Source organism: Podarcis muralis, chromosome 5 (assembly GCF_964188315.1).
Source record: "Podarcis muralis chromosome 5, rPodMur119.hap1.1, whole genome shotgun sequence".
Classification (NCBI taxonomy): Eukaryota; Metazoa; Chordata; class Lepidosauria; order Squamata; family Lacertidae; genus Podarcis; species Podarcis muralis.
In genome coordinates, this window is record NC_135659.1 from 59,326,087 (window position 1) to 59,344,719 (window position 18,633).

Sequence of the window (18,633 nt, forward strand, 5' to 3'; positions counted from 1 at the left end):
CCCTGCCCACCCCTCACATCTGCACAGTTGTGTTCCCTCCTCGCCGCCGCCACTCTCATTAAAAGCTTTTCAGTCCCATCACACTTGGTGCTACAGGAACACCGAGCCTCTTCACTCAAGGCAGGCAAGCAGCAAAAGTGGTATGTATGTCAATAATTTGCTCCTCTTCCCCCCCACCCTTCCCTCTTCGTTGCTAACAAGCAGAGCTCAAGATCTTTCAGGCTTGGTTACAGGCATGAAAACTACCCAGGGATTGGGACTCAGTGGCGTAGCGTGGGGGGTGCAGGGGGGGCCGGCCGCACCGGGCGTAACATCTGGGGTTAGGGCAAATCCACAGGTTAGGGGGCGCAAATCCACGGGTTAGGGGGCGCAAATCCACGGGTTAGGGGGCGCAAATTACTTGCCTTGCCCTGGGTGCTGACAACCCACGCTACGCCACTGTTGGGACTATTACACAAAGCATGAGTTCTTCCTGCAGTGTGAGGCTCAAAAGCTGGCCATGATAGTCCCAATGCTGGATATGATCAATGGAAGATCTGTGGGGATCTTAAAGGCACCTTTCTTAGAATGTTCTCTTTTATGGTTAAATTTACATGTGTCCATATGTACGCATAGGAGGGGGGGGCAGAAATGGATGTTATAAACAGATTTCTACTCAGATATGTACATCCACCCATCAATGAAAGACTGTGTGTGTGTGTGTGTGTGTGTGTGTGTGTGTGTGAGAGAGAGAGAGAGAGAGAGAGAGAGAGAGAGAGAGAGAGAGAGAGAGAGAGCGCACCTCTGATAATGCTTTTATATGCTTGCAAGTGTTCTTCTGTATGGATTGTGTGTATTGCCATGTGTGCACACAGATGTGTGAGTACACCCATGCTAGGACGCGGGTGGCACTCTGGTCTAAACCACTGGGCCTCTTGGGCTTGCCGATTAGAAGTTTGGCGGTTCGAATCCCCACAACGGGGTGAGCTCCCGTTGCTCTGTCCCAGCTCCTGCCAACCTAGCAGTTCAAAAGCATGCCAGTGCAAGTAGATAAATAGGTACCGCTGCAGCAGGCAGGTAAACAGCATTTCCATGTGCTCTGGTTTCCATCACGGTGTTCTGTTGCACCAGAAGCAGTTTACTCATGCTGGCCGCATGACCTGGAAAGCTGTCTGTGGACAAACGCCAACTCCCTCGGCCTGAAAATGAGATGAGCACCTCAACCCCATAGTCGCCTTTGACTGGACTTAACCGTCCAGTGGTGCTTTATCCTTTTTTTACCTACACATATGCATTCCTGTAGAATAGTCATGTGTGTGCCTATTTTATTATTTAAATACATTTAAATATCTATATACCACTTTCCTGCCTGATGGTCTACAAGGTGGTTCACTGAAGTAAACACTGCATTGCAAAAGTCTAAAGAACCACTATCCACGCAACCGCAAAGGCGATACAATGTAAGAAAGACAGCAGAAATTAACCAATAAAGTAGAAACTGTATAACAAATGTATAACCACAGCATATAAAAAACCATACCTTAAACAAAACCATCAGAAGCTGTGGCATTTGAATGGCATAAATGTCATTCATATCTGACAAATCGAGGGGGGGGGCATTCCATAAGGTTGGGAGCATCATCACGAAGAATGACCTTTCCCCTGTTGCTATCAGCCAAATCTCCAAAGTCAAGGGTGCCTAAAAAACAAGTTAGCTCTTCCAGATCCTAAAGGTTAGATTCAAATATCTGGGTCCCAAACCATTTAGGGATCTGAAGGTTAAAACTAGCATTTATAACTGTGCCTGAAACAAGCTTAAGTAAATGTAATAATGTAGGCTTCTTGTATGCTTCTGTGGGCGAGCTTCTGTGTCTGTTTGCAAGTATTGGACATATGTGATGCATTGCTGTGGGAACATATTTGAATTTGTGTGTATGTGTGCATGCACCTAGGCTTGTGTAAACACCATGTACATTGATGGTTCTATATATATAATCATTATTATTATTAATCATAAATACACAAACAGATGGAATAAATGCGTTGGCAAACACATTACGATCCAAAAATGGCTGCTGTCCAAGCACTGGCATCTTCCGAACAAAACAGATTCTTATTCCAAGAGAAGTTAATCGGTTTTAAATTCTGTCACTCAGTCTCTGTCTCTTCATCACATTGTTCAGAGGGGAAACTTTGTACCAGACTCAGAATGCCTCAACCACTGGACCTCTTCCTTGTAGGTGGCCAAGGCTATGGGTTCTAGTCCTGTTCCCTTAAAGGTTTTGGATCCTTTTTGTTTTGTTTTGCCAATTGGGAAGGAAGTTGGTGGCCTGGTATCCTGGTCCTGAATGGGGTAACTGTGCCCCTGAAGGACCAGGTGCGCAGCCTGGGAGTCATTTTGGACTCGCAGCTGTCCATGGAGGCACAGGTCAATTCTGTGTCCAGGGCAGCTGTTTACCCGCTCCATCTGGTACACAGGCTGAGACCCTATCTGCCCACGGACTGTCTTGCCAGAGTGGTGCATGATCTAGTTATCTCTCGCTTGGACTACTGCAATGCGCTCTATGTGGGGCTACCTTTGAAGGTGACCTGGAAACTACAACTAATCCAGAATGCGGCAGCAAGACTGGTGACTGGGAGTGGCCACCGAGACCACATAACACCAGTCTTGAAAGATCTACATTGGCTCCCAGTACGTTTCTGAGCACAATTCAAAGTGTTGGTGCTAACCTTTAGAGCCCTAAACGGCCTCGGCCCAGTATACCTGAAGAACCGTCTCTACCCCCATTGTTCTGCCCGGACACTGAGGTCCAGCGTGGAGGGCCTTCTGGCGGTTCCCTCGCTGCGAGAAGCCAAGTTACAGAGTACCAGGCAGAGAACCTTCTTGGTAGTGGCACCCGCCCTGTGGAACACCCTCCCACCAGATGTCAAAGAGAAAAACAACTACCAGACTTTTAGAAGACATCTGAAGGCAGCCCTGTTTAGGGAAGCTTTTAATGTTTGATGGACTATTGTATTTTAATATTCTGTTGGAAGCCGCCCAGAGTGGCTGAGTGGCTGAGAATAAATAATAATAATAATAATAATAATAATAATAATAATAATAATAATAATGATGATGATGATGATGATGAAGCTATTGCATCTCCTAGTCATGCTTTCATTCCCTCGGCTGTGAACTGAACCAAAAATAGCTTTTGACAGGGTTCATGCACTTGGCAAACTGGGAGCAAAAATGCAGGTTAAGACCTAAGGAAGAAGCATCCTCTTTATTGTCTGCAACTCACCAAGTTGCTAATGATGCCTCAGCATTCCCACTGGTGGCAGCGGAAGCTTTAACTCCCTCTTTCTGAAGCTTTGCCACCCTGGGTCTGAACGTCCTTTTCTGCTGCAGTCAAATCTGGCTTGTGAGTAAGAGGTGAAGTTGCTCTGGGCCTCCCCGGCACGGCAAAGCAGTCAGGCATGAAAATGACTGAAAGGGGAAGGAGATTAATAATCCCCTCAGGGCTGGAAGCTTCAGCCATTTGTTCCCTGGTGCTGTGAACCTCCACTGCTTGTCCCCCTCCCCACTCCCCGCCGCCTGCAAGCTCTTTATGAAGCTTGTAGTGGAGCTCCTTTTGAAAGTGCCGCAGGGCAAGGTCAGGCGGTCTCTGAAAGCACTGGAAGGTATAGTAATAAGGAGCTAAAGTGGAGGCTTTGATGAGGAGTTGGAGCAGGAAAAAGCAGCAGACAGATTACTGAGAAGGCAGAGTTGGAAGTGTGGTGCTAGGAAGAAAGGCCTAGTGAGCAGAAAACAATATTGAGGCTCCTTAGGATCTGGCTCTGCCGCAGAGAGTGGAGTCTGCTCCAGAAGGGCAAACCAACCTCAGTCTGCCCTCAGCCAACCCCTGCCTCAGAACATAAGAAGAGCCTACTAGATCAGGTCAACAACACATGGTTTTATTTATTTATCTTATTTTATTACACACATATCCTATATTTTTCTCCATGGAGCTCAGTGTGGTGTATGTGGCTCCCTCACTCTCCATTTTATCTCCACAACAGCCCTGTGAGGTAGGTTAAGCTGAGAGGCAGCGACTAGCCCAAGGGCACCCAGTCAGCTTTGCCCTGCATTCTCAAAAAGGGAGTCTGTAAGGGGAACCCAGTGTGAGGGTTTCACTGCAAACCTGAATTCTAGATTCATGGGGAACCAGGGTCTTGGTGGTGTTTTCTCAGTGGTGGAAGGAAAGCATTCAGTTTATGTTCAAAAGCTAGCTCCTTTCTTTCCTCTACTTGGTACTGAAAGCAGGTTCTAGACCATGCTCTGATGTCAGGTTTTGAAAGGTTCTGCCCATCACCATCTTACTGGAGTCTCTTACAACATACTCATACTTACAACATACCCATACTTTTATGGATGCAAAATTAAGGCCCAGGTAGACCAACATGCCAAAGGGCATGGCAAAGAGTCTGTGTCAGAACAAAGAATGGTACTCGCCTCGTGCTAGCTTTCTTATGGTGCTCCTGCTCTTCTTGCTCCCCACTCAGGCACAGGATGCAGACTGCAGCCTTGGTGGGCATAATATCTGCCCTGGCTCTGGCTCTGGCTGTTCCACTGAAGGAAGATGGAAAGAAGAAGGAGAAGCACACATCTGCCACTTATGACAGCCTGGATTTAGGCAACTATGACCTCAACCTGGACAACTATGGAGAGGTCATTGATCTCAGTAACTATGAAGAGAACTACGATTATGGGGACCTGGCATCAAAGGTACTATAGAATTGCCACTGAAATGTGAGGCCTGTTATTCAGCAGATTGTTTGTCCTGCTCAGAATTGCAGCTTTAAGTGCCTCCCAATAATTTAGCTGTCCCCAATATTCATACTCTGCCTTTCTAACAACCCACTAACTCTTGCCAGATGGTTGTGTATATAGTGTACACATGCAAACTGGTATATTCTGCTTGCAGAATTTGGATTACCCTTGGGCCAAATCACAATTCTGGGTTTACAGTGTGTCCACACTTATATGTAGACGTAGTCACCCTGTGCAGAGGCATCAGCTTCTCAGGTTTTACCACCTTACCCCAGGAGCTCAACTGTCGGCGGCAATTTCAATTAGCTGTGCACATCTCTTCCACTGTCTACCCAGTCAGAAATTGTTTCCTTCTCCCACACTTACATTGTTAGCTGCAATAGATTGTACTCTCTATAAATCCTTCACCAACGCTATTGTCGGGGCAGTTCATAGGCAGCCATAAATATGCTTAAGGAGACCGAAGTCTTAAAGAGCAACTGCATGCCACTGCAATAGGAGTGGGGAGATCCAGATCAGGACCATAGTATGCTGGGAGGGGGGCCTTCTCCTCCCCTGCCACGGTGCCAACAAAAACGACACCAAAGGGATATTCCCTCCAGTTGCAGCCAAGAGGGGGATTCGGAGACTGCAGGAGAGGAGGGTTAAGATTTCAAATTCTCCACATGCCACTGTTCTGTTCCGATTCTGTCACCCTATCCCCCTCTCATAACCACCTACATTTACTAGTTAAAGCAACATTTTAATGGAACTTATGATTTAGCCCTCAGAACCAATCTAAATGAGATGCCGTTTCTGCAATTAATTGAATGATTCGATTTTTTCATATAAAAAGGTACCCGATCCAGATTGAGGCCCCCGTATATGCAGGTAGGAAGTTTTATCCCTTTGTCCACCAGTGCAACCTTAGTCTGGATTCCGCCCCGCCCCCCACAACTGCTATTTGTATTGGAAGAAAAATGTCCAGTCGTGCAAATGAGAGCTTTTCTTCCCAATGCAAGTAGCAGACACAAATCTTGGTCAGAACGGCAGCAGGTGACAAAACGTTAAAGCCTCCCTCTCTGCATACCCACTGCTACCAGGGTCCTGATCCAGATCAAGACCCCTGCATCCATACATAAAGAAATGTATTGCGATAATCAACTGGCCTCTAATATGGTGAACTGCAATTTCCACAAGAAGGATGACATTTCCTTTCAGCTGCTGGGAACATTAGACTATGTAACATTACCCCAGCAAGGGACACCTGAAATGTTTGTGTGCAGAAGAAAAACATCATTATATATGAATCACCCTTAGAAGACCAATCTGGAAACTTCTGCCCTACATATGACTCGGTTTCCCCCTCTGTAAAATAGACTCTGAGAATCATAACTAATGCAATCACAAGACCCTTGCTTTACTTACAGATTGAGGTTGGCACCCTGCCTCCTCCTACCAAGAGCTTGCTGGGGCCTCTGAGCACAACAACTGGGGCAACTGAAATTCCACAAAAGAGCCCACCCACATCCACGGCTGCCAGGCCTCAGGGACCAGGCCTGTTTGGGTCCATAACAGATCAGGGTGAGTAAAACACCGCCACTCAAAACCATTAGTCTTTCTGCATGAAACAAAAACTAAGGATAAGGGTGGCATATGCTGCGCAGGAAATTCCAGCGTGAAGCAGCTGGTGAAATATTGCCCCAGTTGTACTGCTGGGGTCTCTTGAGGAATGTGAAGCATCTGTGTGTTTCTTCATATCCGTACAGGATGGGTTCCTCAATAGCTACAATTCATGACTGTTTGGAGTGCCATGTTAGGCTTAAGGCATCATACAATACCTGAAGGCCCAAGGAAGGGATGTTTTGTCACATCTGGGATTGAATGGCTCCTTTATTCTTTTGGGTCCTCGCTGTGATGATAGCTTCCTTGTCTTTAGCTCAAAGGGGAGAAGTGATGGTTAAATAAGAAACAGTCTAAAAGCAACAGATGACTAAATATTAAAAGCTTATTGAAGTTGAACATCTAGAAATAAATAAATCACTAAACACCTGATCAGCTTTGCCTGCAAAGCCCTAAACAATCTGCATATATTCGGCAGCATCTTCTTCAGACTTGCTGTTTAACATCTACACGAAAACATCGAGTTGGGTTATCGGGAGTTCTGGAGTACAGCTCTACTTCTCCTTCACTTCTGCAGGTGTGGCAGTAGATGGGCTGGACCATTGCCTTGCCTCAGTGATTAACTAGATGAGAACCGACAAGCTGAAACTCAATCCAGATAAGTCTGAGGCACTGTTATTGGGTGGTTCCCCAGACTGGATAGTTTCCTTCCTCTTAATGGGGGTACATTCCCTCTGAAGGAGCAGGAACTCAGCTTGAGGGTCCTTCTGGATCCTTTGCTGTCACTTGAGGCTCAGGTGGCCTTATTGGCATGGAACATATTCTATCAGCTTGGGCTGGTGGCTCAGCTGTGCCCCTATCTAGACAGTGATAGCCTAACTTCTGTTATCCATGCTCTGGTAACCTTTAGGTTAGACTACTGCAACACATTATACATAGGGTTGCCTCTGAAGACAGTTCAGAAACTTCAGCTGGTGCAGAATTCAGCAGCCAGGTTGCTCACCGGGGCAAGACGGTTTGAGCATATTACACCAATTCTGGCCCAACTGCACTGGCGGCCAATTAGTTTCTGGGCCCAATTCAAAGTGTTAGTTTTGACCTAAGCCTTAAATAGCTCAGGACCGCAATACTTCAAGGACCGCCTCTTCCCACAGGAATCTACCTGGACCTTGAGGTCATCCTCTGAGGTCCTTCTTCATGTGCCTCCTCCACAAATGGACACAAGAATGGACCTTTTCTGTGGTGGCTCCCCATTTGTGAAATGCTCTCCCCAGGGAGGCTCACCTGACTCCTTCATAACTGTGGGTGCTAGGCGAAAACTTTTCATTATAACCAAGTCTTTGGCTGATTAATATTCTGTGGCCTTTTAAATGTGCTTGTGGGACTATTGATTAGTTTTTGTTTTATTGTGTATTTTATTATGTATTTTGTGTTCTCATTTTGTATTTTTCTGTTGTGAACCTCCCTGTGATCTTCAGATGAAGGGTGCTATACCAATTTAATGAATAATATATTATGGTAATAAGCATCCTTCTTCCACCATGAAACAAAAAATTCTGTTCAAGTAAATCCTGCTTTTTTCTTTTTTTCTTTTTAAGGGAATGGTGCTGCTAGTGTTGTATTTATCTCTGCTGCCAGCTTTTATATCTTGCCTGGTTTATTTTTGTATTCCTTTGTTGTCCTTATGTTGTTTTTTCAAACTGCATGCCAGTTTTGAGTATTTTAATTGATGGGAAAAGCAGCTCCCATTTCTTTTGATAAACAAACACACACTGTTGAACATTTAAAAGAGGCGCCTGATTCTTTTCACCTCATCCCCTCTCTGCCCTATGCCCATCCATCTAACAGATGGAAAGAAAGCAAAATTTGCTCTGCTTGTACATTCAAAAAGCAAGCAGGCTTGGGCTCCTTGTTTGAGACAGGAGAGAAGCTTGATAAAGGAGCTGCTCAGAAACAAACAGAAACGCCAGCAAAGCACCAAGACTTTAATGAGCAGCGACGCAGCGAAAATCGGACAGAGTAGCAATTAGATTAGTGACAATTAAAATCCTGTAGCGAGGGATAAATATCTTTATTCATTTTCTGCCACTCTGAACTGGGACAAATTAAGTAGTAGGCTGAGCGAAATTGTTGGCTTTCTGCTTTGAACTCCTCCACTAATAGATTTGGAGTCTGTTTAGTCCTCTGAATAGGAGGTTTTTTTATTTTAAATACTCAAGCAGTTTTAATTGGTGCCTGGAATCTTGTCACTTTGACTCTGCAATGGGCTGTTGGCTCCAGACGTAACAGCAGCAATGATTTCTCAGTGCAAAAATAACTCCCATTTCCTTTCGGTTGGGTTTCTCTGAATATGAAAGGCCAAACAAAATTCCTGGGGTAACACCATAAGGTTAATAAGGCAATGTTGCACCCTTTGTATTGGACTTGGCCCAGGCTGATTCATTGCTAAGCAGCAATTTGGACTAGTGGTTTGTGATTCGTCTCTTTAATTGGAATTGACTCATTTGTTCCTCTTTTTTGCCTTTTAAAAGAACTTAGCACTCACTTGTGAACAGAACCAATCTGACACCCCACATTTTCCATATCAGAACTTCACAAAAACTCGGCCTGCTGTTTGGTCGTCCTCTCACCTGATAGCAAAATGAGAGTGGCAATTCCTTCTATCCCATGCCCACAGTTTTCAGAAAATATTTGAGCCTAGGAGAAATAGCAGATCTATCATTTATCTCTTACATTTCAATCTTACCCTTTCCTCAGGGAGCTCAACGCAGAATACAAGGTTCTGCCCCCTGTATTATCCCCACAACAAACCTGTGAGGCAGCCTAGGTTGAGTAAGTGTGACTGAGCAAGTGACTGGCTCAAGGTTACCTGGTGAGGTGCATAGCAGAACCATGTATGCCAGCCTGAGCTCCTTTGGGAAAAGGTGGAGTATAAATATGTACCAGTATACCTGAAGGAGCATCTCCACTCCCATTGTTCAGCCCAGACAGGTCCAGCTCCGAGAGCCTTCTGGCAGTTCCCTTACTGTGAGAAGTGAGGTTACAGGGAACCAGGAAGAGGACCTTCTCAGTGGTGGTGCCCACCCTGTGAAATGCCCTCCCATCAGATGTTAAGGAAATGAACAGCTATCTGACTTTATTGAAGACATCTGAAGGCAGCCCTGTATCAGGAAGTTTTCAATGTGTGATGTTTTGCCGTGTTTTTATTATGTTGGAAGCCACGCAGAGTGGCTGGGGCAACCTAGTCAAATGGGGTGTGTGTGTAAGTAATAAGTTGTTGTTGTTGCTGCTGCTGCTGCTGCTGTTTGTTGTAATAATACAAATATACATTTTGTTTGTTTTATTGCTATGGCTGGTGGATGATGCAAATAAAGATTCATTCATTCATTCATTCATTCAATATACACAAATAATAAAATGAATGTCCAGCTGACAGTTCACTATGTTATTTGTCAAAAGAGACAAATGTTTAACAAGATTTTTCAGGTCATGGGTAGTCATGGACATACTGGAGAATTCTCAGGATTGGTTTAGCAAACAAAGGAACACAGTAAAATGCAACATCATTTCAATTAAAAAAGTAATACCAGAAACAATGCATGATGGGAAAGTAAGATGTGTAAATAGAAAAATGGAAAATGTATTTTTTTTAAAAAAAGTAATACAAAAATGTGAGCACTTAAAGAATGGATGTGTCCAGTAGCTCTAATCCTCTAAGAATTAAATGTTTGTCTTATTCCTTAAAGCAGGGATAGGGAAGTTGTGGCCTTCCAGATGTTGTTGAACTCCATCTCCCTCTGAGCCATTGCCATTATGGCCAATGCTTAGGAATGGTGGAAACTGTAGCTCAACCACTAGCAGCCCAAATGGCGAGGAAGAGCTACAGAGCCAGCCTCTTGACAATGGTGTTGCTTAGCTTACCTGGGCAGTGCTGGGGTGAGGCAGGGTGGCCAGGATGTGGATACCCCAGCTAGAGCACCCAATTTCCTCTGCTGGTGTGTTTGTGCAGCCACAATCACACCACCACCCTGGCCCATCCCAGTGTAATCCAGGTTAAGATGTAGCAGTGCTGGCCTCAGGAGAGCAGCTCTGTGGCTTTGTCCCACCACATATATCATTACTGGGTTCAGCAACGATTTCTCCCTCTCTGTGGAGGGCCATTCCTAAACTCTTTCACTGATCAGGCCCATATTGACTAACACTCTCTACCTTGTCTCTAGGTCTTCCCACCTGTTTGGTCTGTGTGTGCATCAGCACCTCTGTGTACTGTGATGACTCTGATCTAGAACACATCCCACCTCTGCCCTTGGAGACCACATATTTCTATGCCCGCTTCAACCACATCAGCAAGATTCAGGCCAGTGACTTCACCGGACTTGGTATGCTATGCTCCTTAGGGCTTCTGGTTACAGTTCTCACACTTGCAAGCTGCTTCACCCCATCTAGGCAGCCTTGTCTGTTACAAGCAAAGTCACCTGTGCAACTCTCTGCTCTTCCTCTCTACTCTCCTGATGGTGAAATGGGAAATGTGTTTGCCACATGCTTGTCTCGGAAGTGGGTATCTGAATACCAGAGTCTGTTTTCACACTGGCTCTTATTTCATAATGCACTCTGAAAGAAGATTGGGTCCTTGCCAGATTGCAAGCCAAGAATCTGGCCCAATCAGGCCCTGTTTTCATGGCCACAAGGTGCATGGAAGCAGCAGTGGGAAAGGAATTTGGTTTTGGGCATGTCACCACAAATTCTGCGACGTGGTGAAAGACACATAGAGCTGGCACAGCATAGGCTAGATTCCTACAGGCTTTCCCTGTGGCTATCAAATGCTAAATGGATGTGTGAACAGGCTGAAAGTGTGCTGGAAAATGTGAATGGGATGAATCTGGGCAAAATCTGGGTTGCAGTGAGTATGACATAATTGCTGCACTACATGGAACGATATCCACCTTTATTATGTGCTATCACAATGGATTCTGCAGTGATAACCGTGAGTTGAGTTACTAGTCTGGGCGTGTGATGAAGCAATCACACAAAGCCAGTTTCACTGTTCATCTGGACATAACCTGGTTACATTCATCCCATCCTGGTGGGATTTGGGTGAACTCACCCTTTGATCCCCAAGTCCATTAAAAACTGGGCAACTATTTTGAGTTCCAACCATACGTAAAACAAATAAAGATCTGGAATAGGATTCATATGAGCACCAAACTATTCTCTCTTGCACAGCCTGATGTTAATTTGACTCCTGTCGTATATGATCTTTAGTGCACAAATTATGTGCATATGCAAAAGAAAACCTCAGGACTTTTGCTTGTTCTGCAGCCAGGTGCCAGCATATGTAAGGCACAAAGGCTCCCTCGTGTTCGTGGTTGCAGAGCATTAACCCCAAATAACTGTGGCCTAAAAGATTCTTTTTCTTAACAAATAAATATGCCAGGATCTGGAGATGGAAAAGACTGACCAATTTCTGCCAGGCACATACATTTGAGACCTTGTAATGCACTATTCTCAGCCAGTGGAAAGCCTCAAGAGGAATGTGGTTTTCACCTTTGAAGGTTTTGAGCCAATACCAAAAGAAAAGGCTGGCATTTTGCTAGCATCTCACACTGTTTAATACCAGGGGAAACTGGTGGAAGAGAACATGTTCACTTCACAAAGCCTGTCAGCTGTGCAGTTCCTGGGCTGTGCATTGAAAGCAAGTTTTTTGTGAGAAATCAGTGTCAGAACAGCTAATTTCATTTTGATTCTTTAAAAAAAGAAGAAGAAGAGGTCATATTCAATTCTGGCACAATAGAACTTCCTCTTCTTCTTGTGCCTTTTCCAGCCCCTTGTCTGCCCCCCCCCCAAATCAGCTTAGGAGAAATAGGGGTACTCTTGAGAGCAGATTTGTTGGGAGGAGAGGAAAAGAAGGCCTCATTGCACCAGTGGAAACTTGTTGGCATAGCACTGGATACAATCCTGTTACAATACCAGAGGGCTCAATATTTCAGTCCACCCCCATCAAAGCCCTAGAGAAAATACAAATACAACCAAACATGTCAAAAAGAGGAAGTGATCCTATTTGGGGCTGAATCTGTGTTACACTCTTGCGCCAAAGAGATCCCAGATTCTAGTTGCAGCTCCCAAATGTTGAGAGAGGAGTGTATCCTGCACATTTGCTTTTCTCTTACATTTTGTGCATGCATTGAAGCAGCCTTTCAGTGGCATGTTTCTTTAGCTGTTTTTATTTTCTTTAAATAGCATATATGTACTCCAGTGCTGGTGTTCATAGTAATATTGTAATTAAAACAACAGCACCAAACCGCTGGTGGCATCTGTGAAATTGACAATTTCCCCCTAACCTTGTCAGTTCACCAGAGATCACTGCAAAAGTGTGTGTGTGTGAGGGGAGGGAGGTGGGTTGAACAGGCAAGTGGTGCAGAAATGGGCTTGCACAGGGGCTATCATCAACTACCAATGTGAAAGTGCATTCCAGTCTACTCTCACTCTCTTGGAAGGGATGTGTGGTCTCATTTAAAATAGGAAACACTATGGTAGTGATACGCATTAACTGATTTCCAAGTGATCGCCTGTGATTTGGCTCCCAAAACTATTTTTTTCACAGCAAAATTGAAACGAATTGACCTCACGAGCAACTTTATTTCCTGGGTGGATGAAGACGCTTTCAGGATGCTGCCTTCCTTGCAAGAGCTTGTCCTCCCTGAAAACCAATTGACTTCCCTGCCTGAGTTGCCCAGTTCCATTGTGCAGCTGGACGCCCGTTTTAATGCAATCCAGAGTGCAGGCATTCAACCGGAAGCCTTCAAGGTGAGCATCTCTCAAATATCTCTCAAATGCTGCAAGGCCTAGATTAAGACCCCTACCACTATTTGCTGCTCCTTTTTGGATTGTTCTCATTCCGTATTGGTAAGAGAAGGTTGTTCCACATGGATGTTCTGCATCATTTCACAAGTGTTTTGGGGTGGGGAGTGGGGACAGACAACGTGAGTGAAGCATTCACATGATCTAGGGTACAAAGTGATTGCCCCTGGTGTTGTGGACCTCTTAATGGATCTGAGCTATAGAGGCTGATCAATCTCATTGATTGCAGCTGCTTGCCATGTCACTGAGTCACTACAGCCCTACCTGGGATTTGGGTGAATTATCACCAGGTTTGAGCCCTCTCCTTGTGGTTTCTTGATTTGCTTTAGAACAGGAGTAGGCAACGTGGGGTCCTCCAGATGTTGTCCCAACTCCCATCAGCCCCAGACAGCATAGCAGATTATTGGGGGCGATGTCTATCAATATTTGGAGGGCATCACTTTGGCTGCTCCTGCTTTAGACATTAACCATTGGTGATGAACCCAGCAGTGGAATTCAGGAAGGTCCGGGGATGGGGGCTCCCTTATTATTACCTTGAGGTCTCTGCATTTAACCTTTTGCCTATGTTTTATGCAAACAAACAAAAAAACACAATATAAGGCTGTAGAAAATCAATATTCATTTGTACTACATCCTATGTAACAGACATTTAGCAGGCTCCAGAGCATCCAAGACTTTTTGCCATCTGTTTGTTGAGCTTGTCTCTTGGCCTGGGTGCTTAAAGGTAAGAAGGCAGCCATTTCTATTCCAACCTGTATGGATTCATAAAAAATTATTCATAATTTTATTCATAAAAATCAGCATCTTTTCTTTTCTGCTGCAGTTCATTCCCAGCATCTTGCTGTCTGCCTGCTATATTTTTTTCATAAGTTCTGTCATAATTATTGTCACTATTATTGATTTCACACCTGCACTTGCTGATTGAGGCAGAGATGGGGCAGTGGTTAAATCCTATTAGGTTGGCTGGGTGCTTAGAGGTTTGCCAGAGAAAGCAGGATTTGAACACACCCACTCACCATCAGTTGAACACAGCTCCTGAACAGGTAGATATGCAAACTATAGCAATATCTGCTCCAATGGCTGCTTAGGATGGAATTCTCTGACATCCTTATGAGGAACCACAATTTGATATAATATTTTGGGTTCCTCCTATCATCTGTGGAGGCCCAGTTTCCTGTTGGGTTAGATTTTTACCCCTGCATGAACCCTTAGCTGCTTTGTCCTGGATTTCAACCTGCTAGGGTCTAGCCAAGCTGACTTCTTTTGAAATCTCACATTTCCATTGAAAATCCTGGGATGCCTCACTTGAACACTCAAGGAGGCAAGGGCTGATGGTCCTTCTTCCTTCTGCTTTCAGGATCTGAAGAAGCTGGAGTTCCTTCATCTGTCTGACAACAAACTGGACTACATCCCCATGCTGCTGCCTGAGAGACTGAGGTCTTTGCATCTACAGGTAAGAGAGTGACGATGAACTCTTTAAATGAGAGAGGGAGAGGACACCAACAGCCAAAGCACAAGCCTCTGAGAGACTCAGTCATTTGCCATTCATTTCCTTTTGGATTACTGTTAAAAAGAAAGGAGCAGTTATAATATGGGCTCATGCATTATCTTTGCCATTATTTCTCTAATTGCATGTGATCTGTACCTACTGATATTCTTTCCCTGTCTTGCAATTGCGATTGAACCCTAAATGGGGTCTCTTGCCAACCTCCATGACCAACGCCATGCCCCGCAAGAGACCTGAATGCATTCAATCAGGCCTAAGTGTTTTGAAGTCCAGGTTGTAGTCCACCCTGGTCTATAGTGGTGAAGGCCCTTTCCAGCTAGCTATCATGCCCCCAAGGCTTACTGATTGGTCTGTTTTTCCCATGGAGTCTCAGAATTCAGAACAAGGGAAAACACGAATAACTTCGAGCCTCTTCTTGATCTATGAGTGTTGGTGATTCCTCCCCCCCCCCCCACTCTCCTCCACCAGCCCCACCTGGTATCATCTTCGCTTCTCAATTTCCTTCCCTAGAACAACAACATCCAGACCATGCACGTAGACACGTTCTGCGACAGCAGGGACCACAGCCACATCCGCCGGGCTCTGGAGGACATCCGCTTGGACGGCAACCCCATCAACCTGAGCCTCTTCCCCAGTGCTTATTTCTGCCTGCCTCGCCTGCCCACAGGCCGCTTCTACTGAATGGAGCAGCAACCATTCACCTCCAGCTGGCACCATAAGCCTAAGGGGAACAGATTTCAAGAGAAAGTGACCCTGGTATTAATTTCACTGCCAGGAAGATAGTGATGCTGCTGGACTGCTCCCTTGGACTGCCTCCTCTTTCTCCCTTTTTCAACTTACCGTAGTCCTTCTCATTTACTTGAGTATATCTAGTGCTGGGCTGCATAAGCACCATTAATCCTTGATCTGCCAGTGCTGGGAAGAAGAATCAATGACTCTAGTGCTATTTTTAAAAAATTAAGCATTCACTCAGTACATCTTCTCCTTCTCCTTTAATCCTAATGTGCAACTGTCAAGATACTTGCTAGAAAAGATTGACAGATCAATTGAGGTTCCTTTTCTGAGACTCCACCTTGCAATTTCCTTCCATGAAGCAACGGCTCTGTGCAGCTTTTTGACTTGGTATCCTATTCTAAAGCATCTTCTTCAAGATTCACAACTAGTCCACTTCTGGATCCCTGGGTTGCTCTGTAGCTGACCTTCCATTCTTGATTCCCCACCACCACCAAACTCCCCCAGCCTGACACCACCACCTGCTGCTATTGTAGTTTGGGGACTTTTTGCACTTTTGCAGATGCCCCCTCTGGGTCCTGACCTTTCGACCCTCTTTATTCTGGCAGAGTATCTGCTGCATATTAATTGTGCTGCACAATAACACAGCCTTCTGTGCAAATCAGGGCCTCTTGTGGAGGATGCAGCTGGTGTGCTTCCAAGCCCACATGTAGGCTTGGACCAACACACAGGAGAATTTGTCTAAGGCTCAGATATTACAGAATCAGGACAATGTGGGATGTCTTTGCTGGTCCCAGGCACTCCATCCTTCGCTTCTGGATTTGGGCCTGAAGGGCATGAAGGGTAAGTTGTAAGAAAGCACAGTTTGTAACATTGCACAACATTGTGGTTGATGGAGGGGCTCAGTTGTTAAGGTGTCAACCTTGACTTCTAATTTCCTGGTTTTGTTGAGTTTGAGTCAACTCAGGAATTAAACCAGCATATATATTTTTATCCCTTAATTTTCCTGGTTTTTGAAAAGCAAATGTATTGAAATATTAGGGTCTCTTAAACATGAAAGTAGCTTTTTTGCAGGAATGGTTTTTTTGAATGTAATTGTTAGTTCTCGTTGTATGGCTGAAAAGGGTGTGTGTGGCTGTGGGAGCAGGAGGAGTTCTGTGGTTACATGAGGTGTGTGGTAGTAAAGCATGTATTGTACGGTTGTGTTGTGTGGTTGAGGGCTGTGTGAGTGATTGCTGTGGAGGATGATTGCAAGGAATGTGATTGTGTGGAATTTTGTCTTATCAGAAGGTTGCATTGTTGCAGTGGTGGGTGGGGCTACATGATATGTCATTGATTGGTCAGTTGCAAAGTGTGTGTGGTTGTGTGATGTGTGTGAGTGTGTGTGGTGCTCACAAAAGTTTCTCAAGTTTCCAAAAGTGCCCTGGGCCCCCAAAACATTGGTGCCTCCGTGTCACTATTATATTCCAAAACTAAAGAAATACTTATTGCACATGGAATCCATTAGGTGGCTCCCTCTTCAAACACTGTAATCCTGGCAAAATTCATGCTTCAAAATTCAATTTGTACAAACACCACCTTATTTCTCCAGTAGTTGCTGCCATAGATTTTAATGCAGGAGGAAAATATTAGTAGCTTTTGAACCCCTGTTGCATGCACGAACACACACTCAAACTGGATCAGGACCACAATTGCCTAAAAGGTTAAAGCTGTCTCTAAGCCATCTCCAGCTTTAAAAAACAACAGCTGCTTTTAAAGGCACATATATGTTGTTCACATAACATGCAATTTGGCCCTAAATGTGTGATAATGGAGCAGGTCATAATTGCTTAGTGCTGTGAAGAAAACACTTGGCATGTGCTCAGATGCACTATGTGGTTGTGGCAGGCTACAGTGGAGGGAGAGTTAAGATCTGGTCCCATTGTGGTCAGGCAAAGTGATTAGGTCTATTGGCTCCTCTTCTCCCTGAACTGCTTCTATTCCAGCTGGATTATTGCAAGACTTCAAGAATGGATGCCTGAGTCTGCTTCTTTTCTGCCTCCTTTTACCCATTTTTATTGTATCTTGTAGACTGAAAGTTTCTTAGCTTGTTTTTAATTATGTTATCAACGTTGCTATGGGAGGTTTTAATATGTTCTGGAGCCTTCTAATTAATGGTATACGTGTGCAATCGTTTGATTAAAATAAAATACAAACTAAAGTGAAAATTAATTTTCTAAATACTTCTGATTGATTTCTGTTAACCTAATGAAAGCTAAAGGTTAAATCCTGGGGGGGTTGTAGCCAGGCCCATGCAAGGCAGGGAAGGGGGAGGGGGCATTGTGTACACTTGCCCTGGACCTTGGAGTGCTAAACTGGGGGTGGGGGCCACCAGAGACTGCCTGCTTTTTTGTTTGAGTTTATAATTTTATTCTAACAGGACTCCCGCCCCAGGCCTCAGACAAGGTCTGCATGGGGTTGGTTTTAGCACTAAGTAAATGGTCCCATCAGTGCAAGGATTTCTGCCTGGCCAATGGAACTCCCCCCTTCCCCCTGTAAATTTGTTTTCAGGGTTCCTGGGAACAAATTTGGGGTGATAGGGCACACACAGGTGGAGGCAATCCTTGTGCTGATGGGGCAGTTGAGGTGAGATCCCAAGATAATAAGTAGGTAGGCTGGGTCTACTCTTTAAAATAAAAAGGTGGTCAAATCCCTCAATTTCAAACCTGCATTGCAAAGTTTGCATTGCTATGAAACAGAATAAAAGTGGAAGCTCCAACACAATTTGAATAGTTTAGGTCAGAGGATCTGTGATATAGCATCCTGCCCCAGAAGCTACATTAAAATCCAGCCTGATAGATCTGTGGAGAAGTCATCTATTTCTTTAAAATTATGTATTAGAATAAATACATAGAATACATAGAATAAATACATAGAATAAATTCAAAGATCACATTTGCCCATATGTTTGTGTGTTTTTTTGTAACTTCTTTCTTAAGATCTTGTTCTTAAAGTTGAATAAATACATGGAAAGACTGTTTCAGATAGACAGAAGCCTGAAGAAACATCAAGAAGCATTTGATTCAGCACCAACCTTCTGCTAAATTCAATTAGATGGAAATGATGTGGAGGAGAATATAATCCCTTTGCTTAAGTGCACAGTCTCTAGGAAGCAAAAGAA

General features: G+C 44.5%; 1 protein-coding gene across 2 annotated transcripts; it reads left to right on the top strand.

The window, feature by feature from the left end:
- Positions 1-24: 24 nt before the first annotated feature.
- On the top strand, positions 25-17,684 carry OPTC (opticin). 2 transcript variants are annotated; one of them, XM_028734183.2, is made up of 7 exons: positions 25-140; positions 4,507-4,729; positions 6,184-6,337; positions 10,597-10,755; positions 12,978-13,180; positions 14,592-14,687; positions 15,252-17,684. In XM_028734183.2, the coding sequence occupies exons 2-7, from the start codon at positions 4,514-4,516 to the stop codon at positions 15,420-15,422; spliced, it is 999 nt and encodes a 332-aa protein (XP_028590016.2). In that variant the 5' UTR covers positions 25-140; positions 4,507-4,513; the 3' UTR covers positions 15,423-17,684. The 2 variants fall into 2 exon arrangements, with proteins under 2 accessions (XP_028590016.2, XP_028590015.2); XM_028734182.2 differs by lacking the exon at positions 25-140 and adding an exon at positions 3,611-3,901.
- Positions 17,685-18,633: the final 949 nt, after the last annotated feature.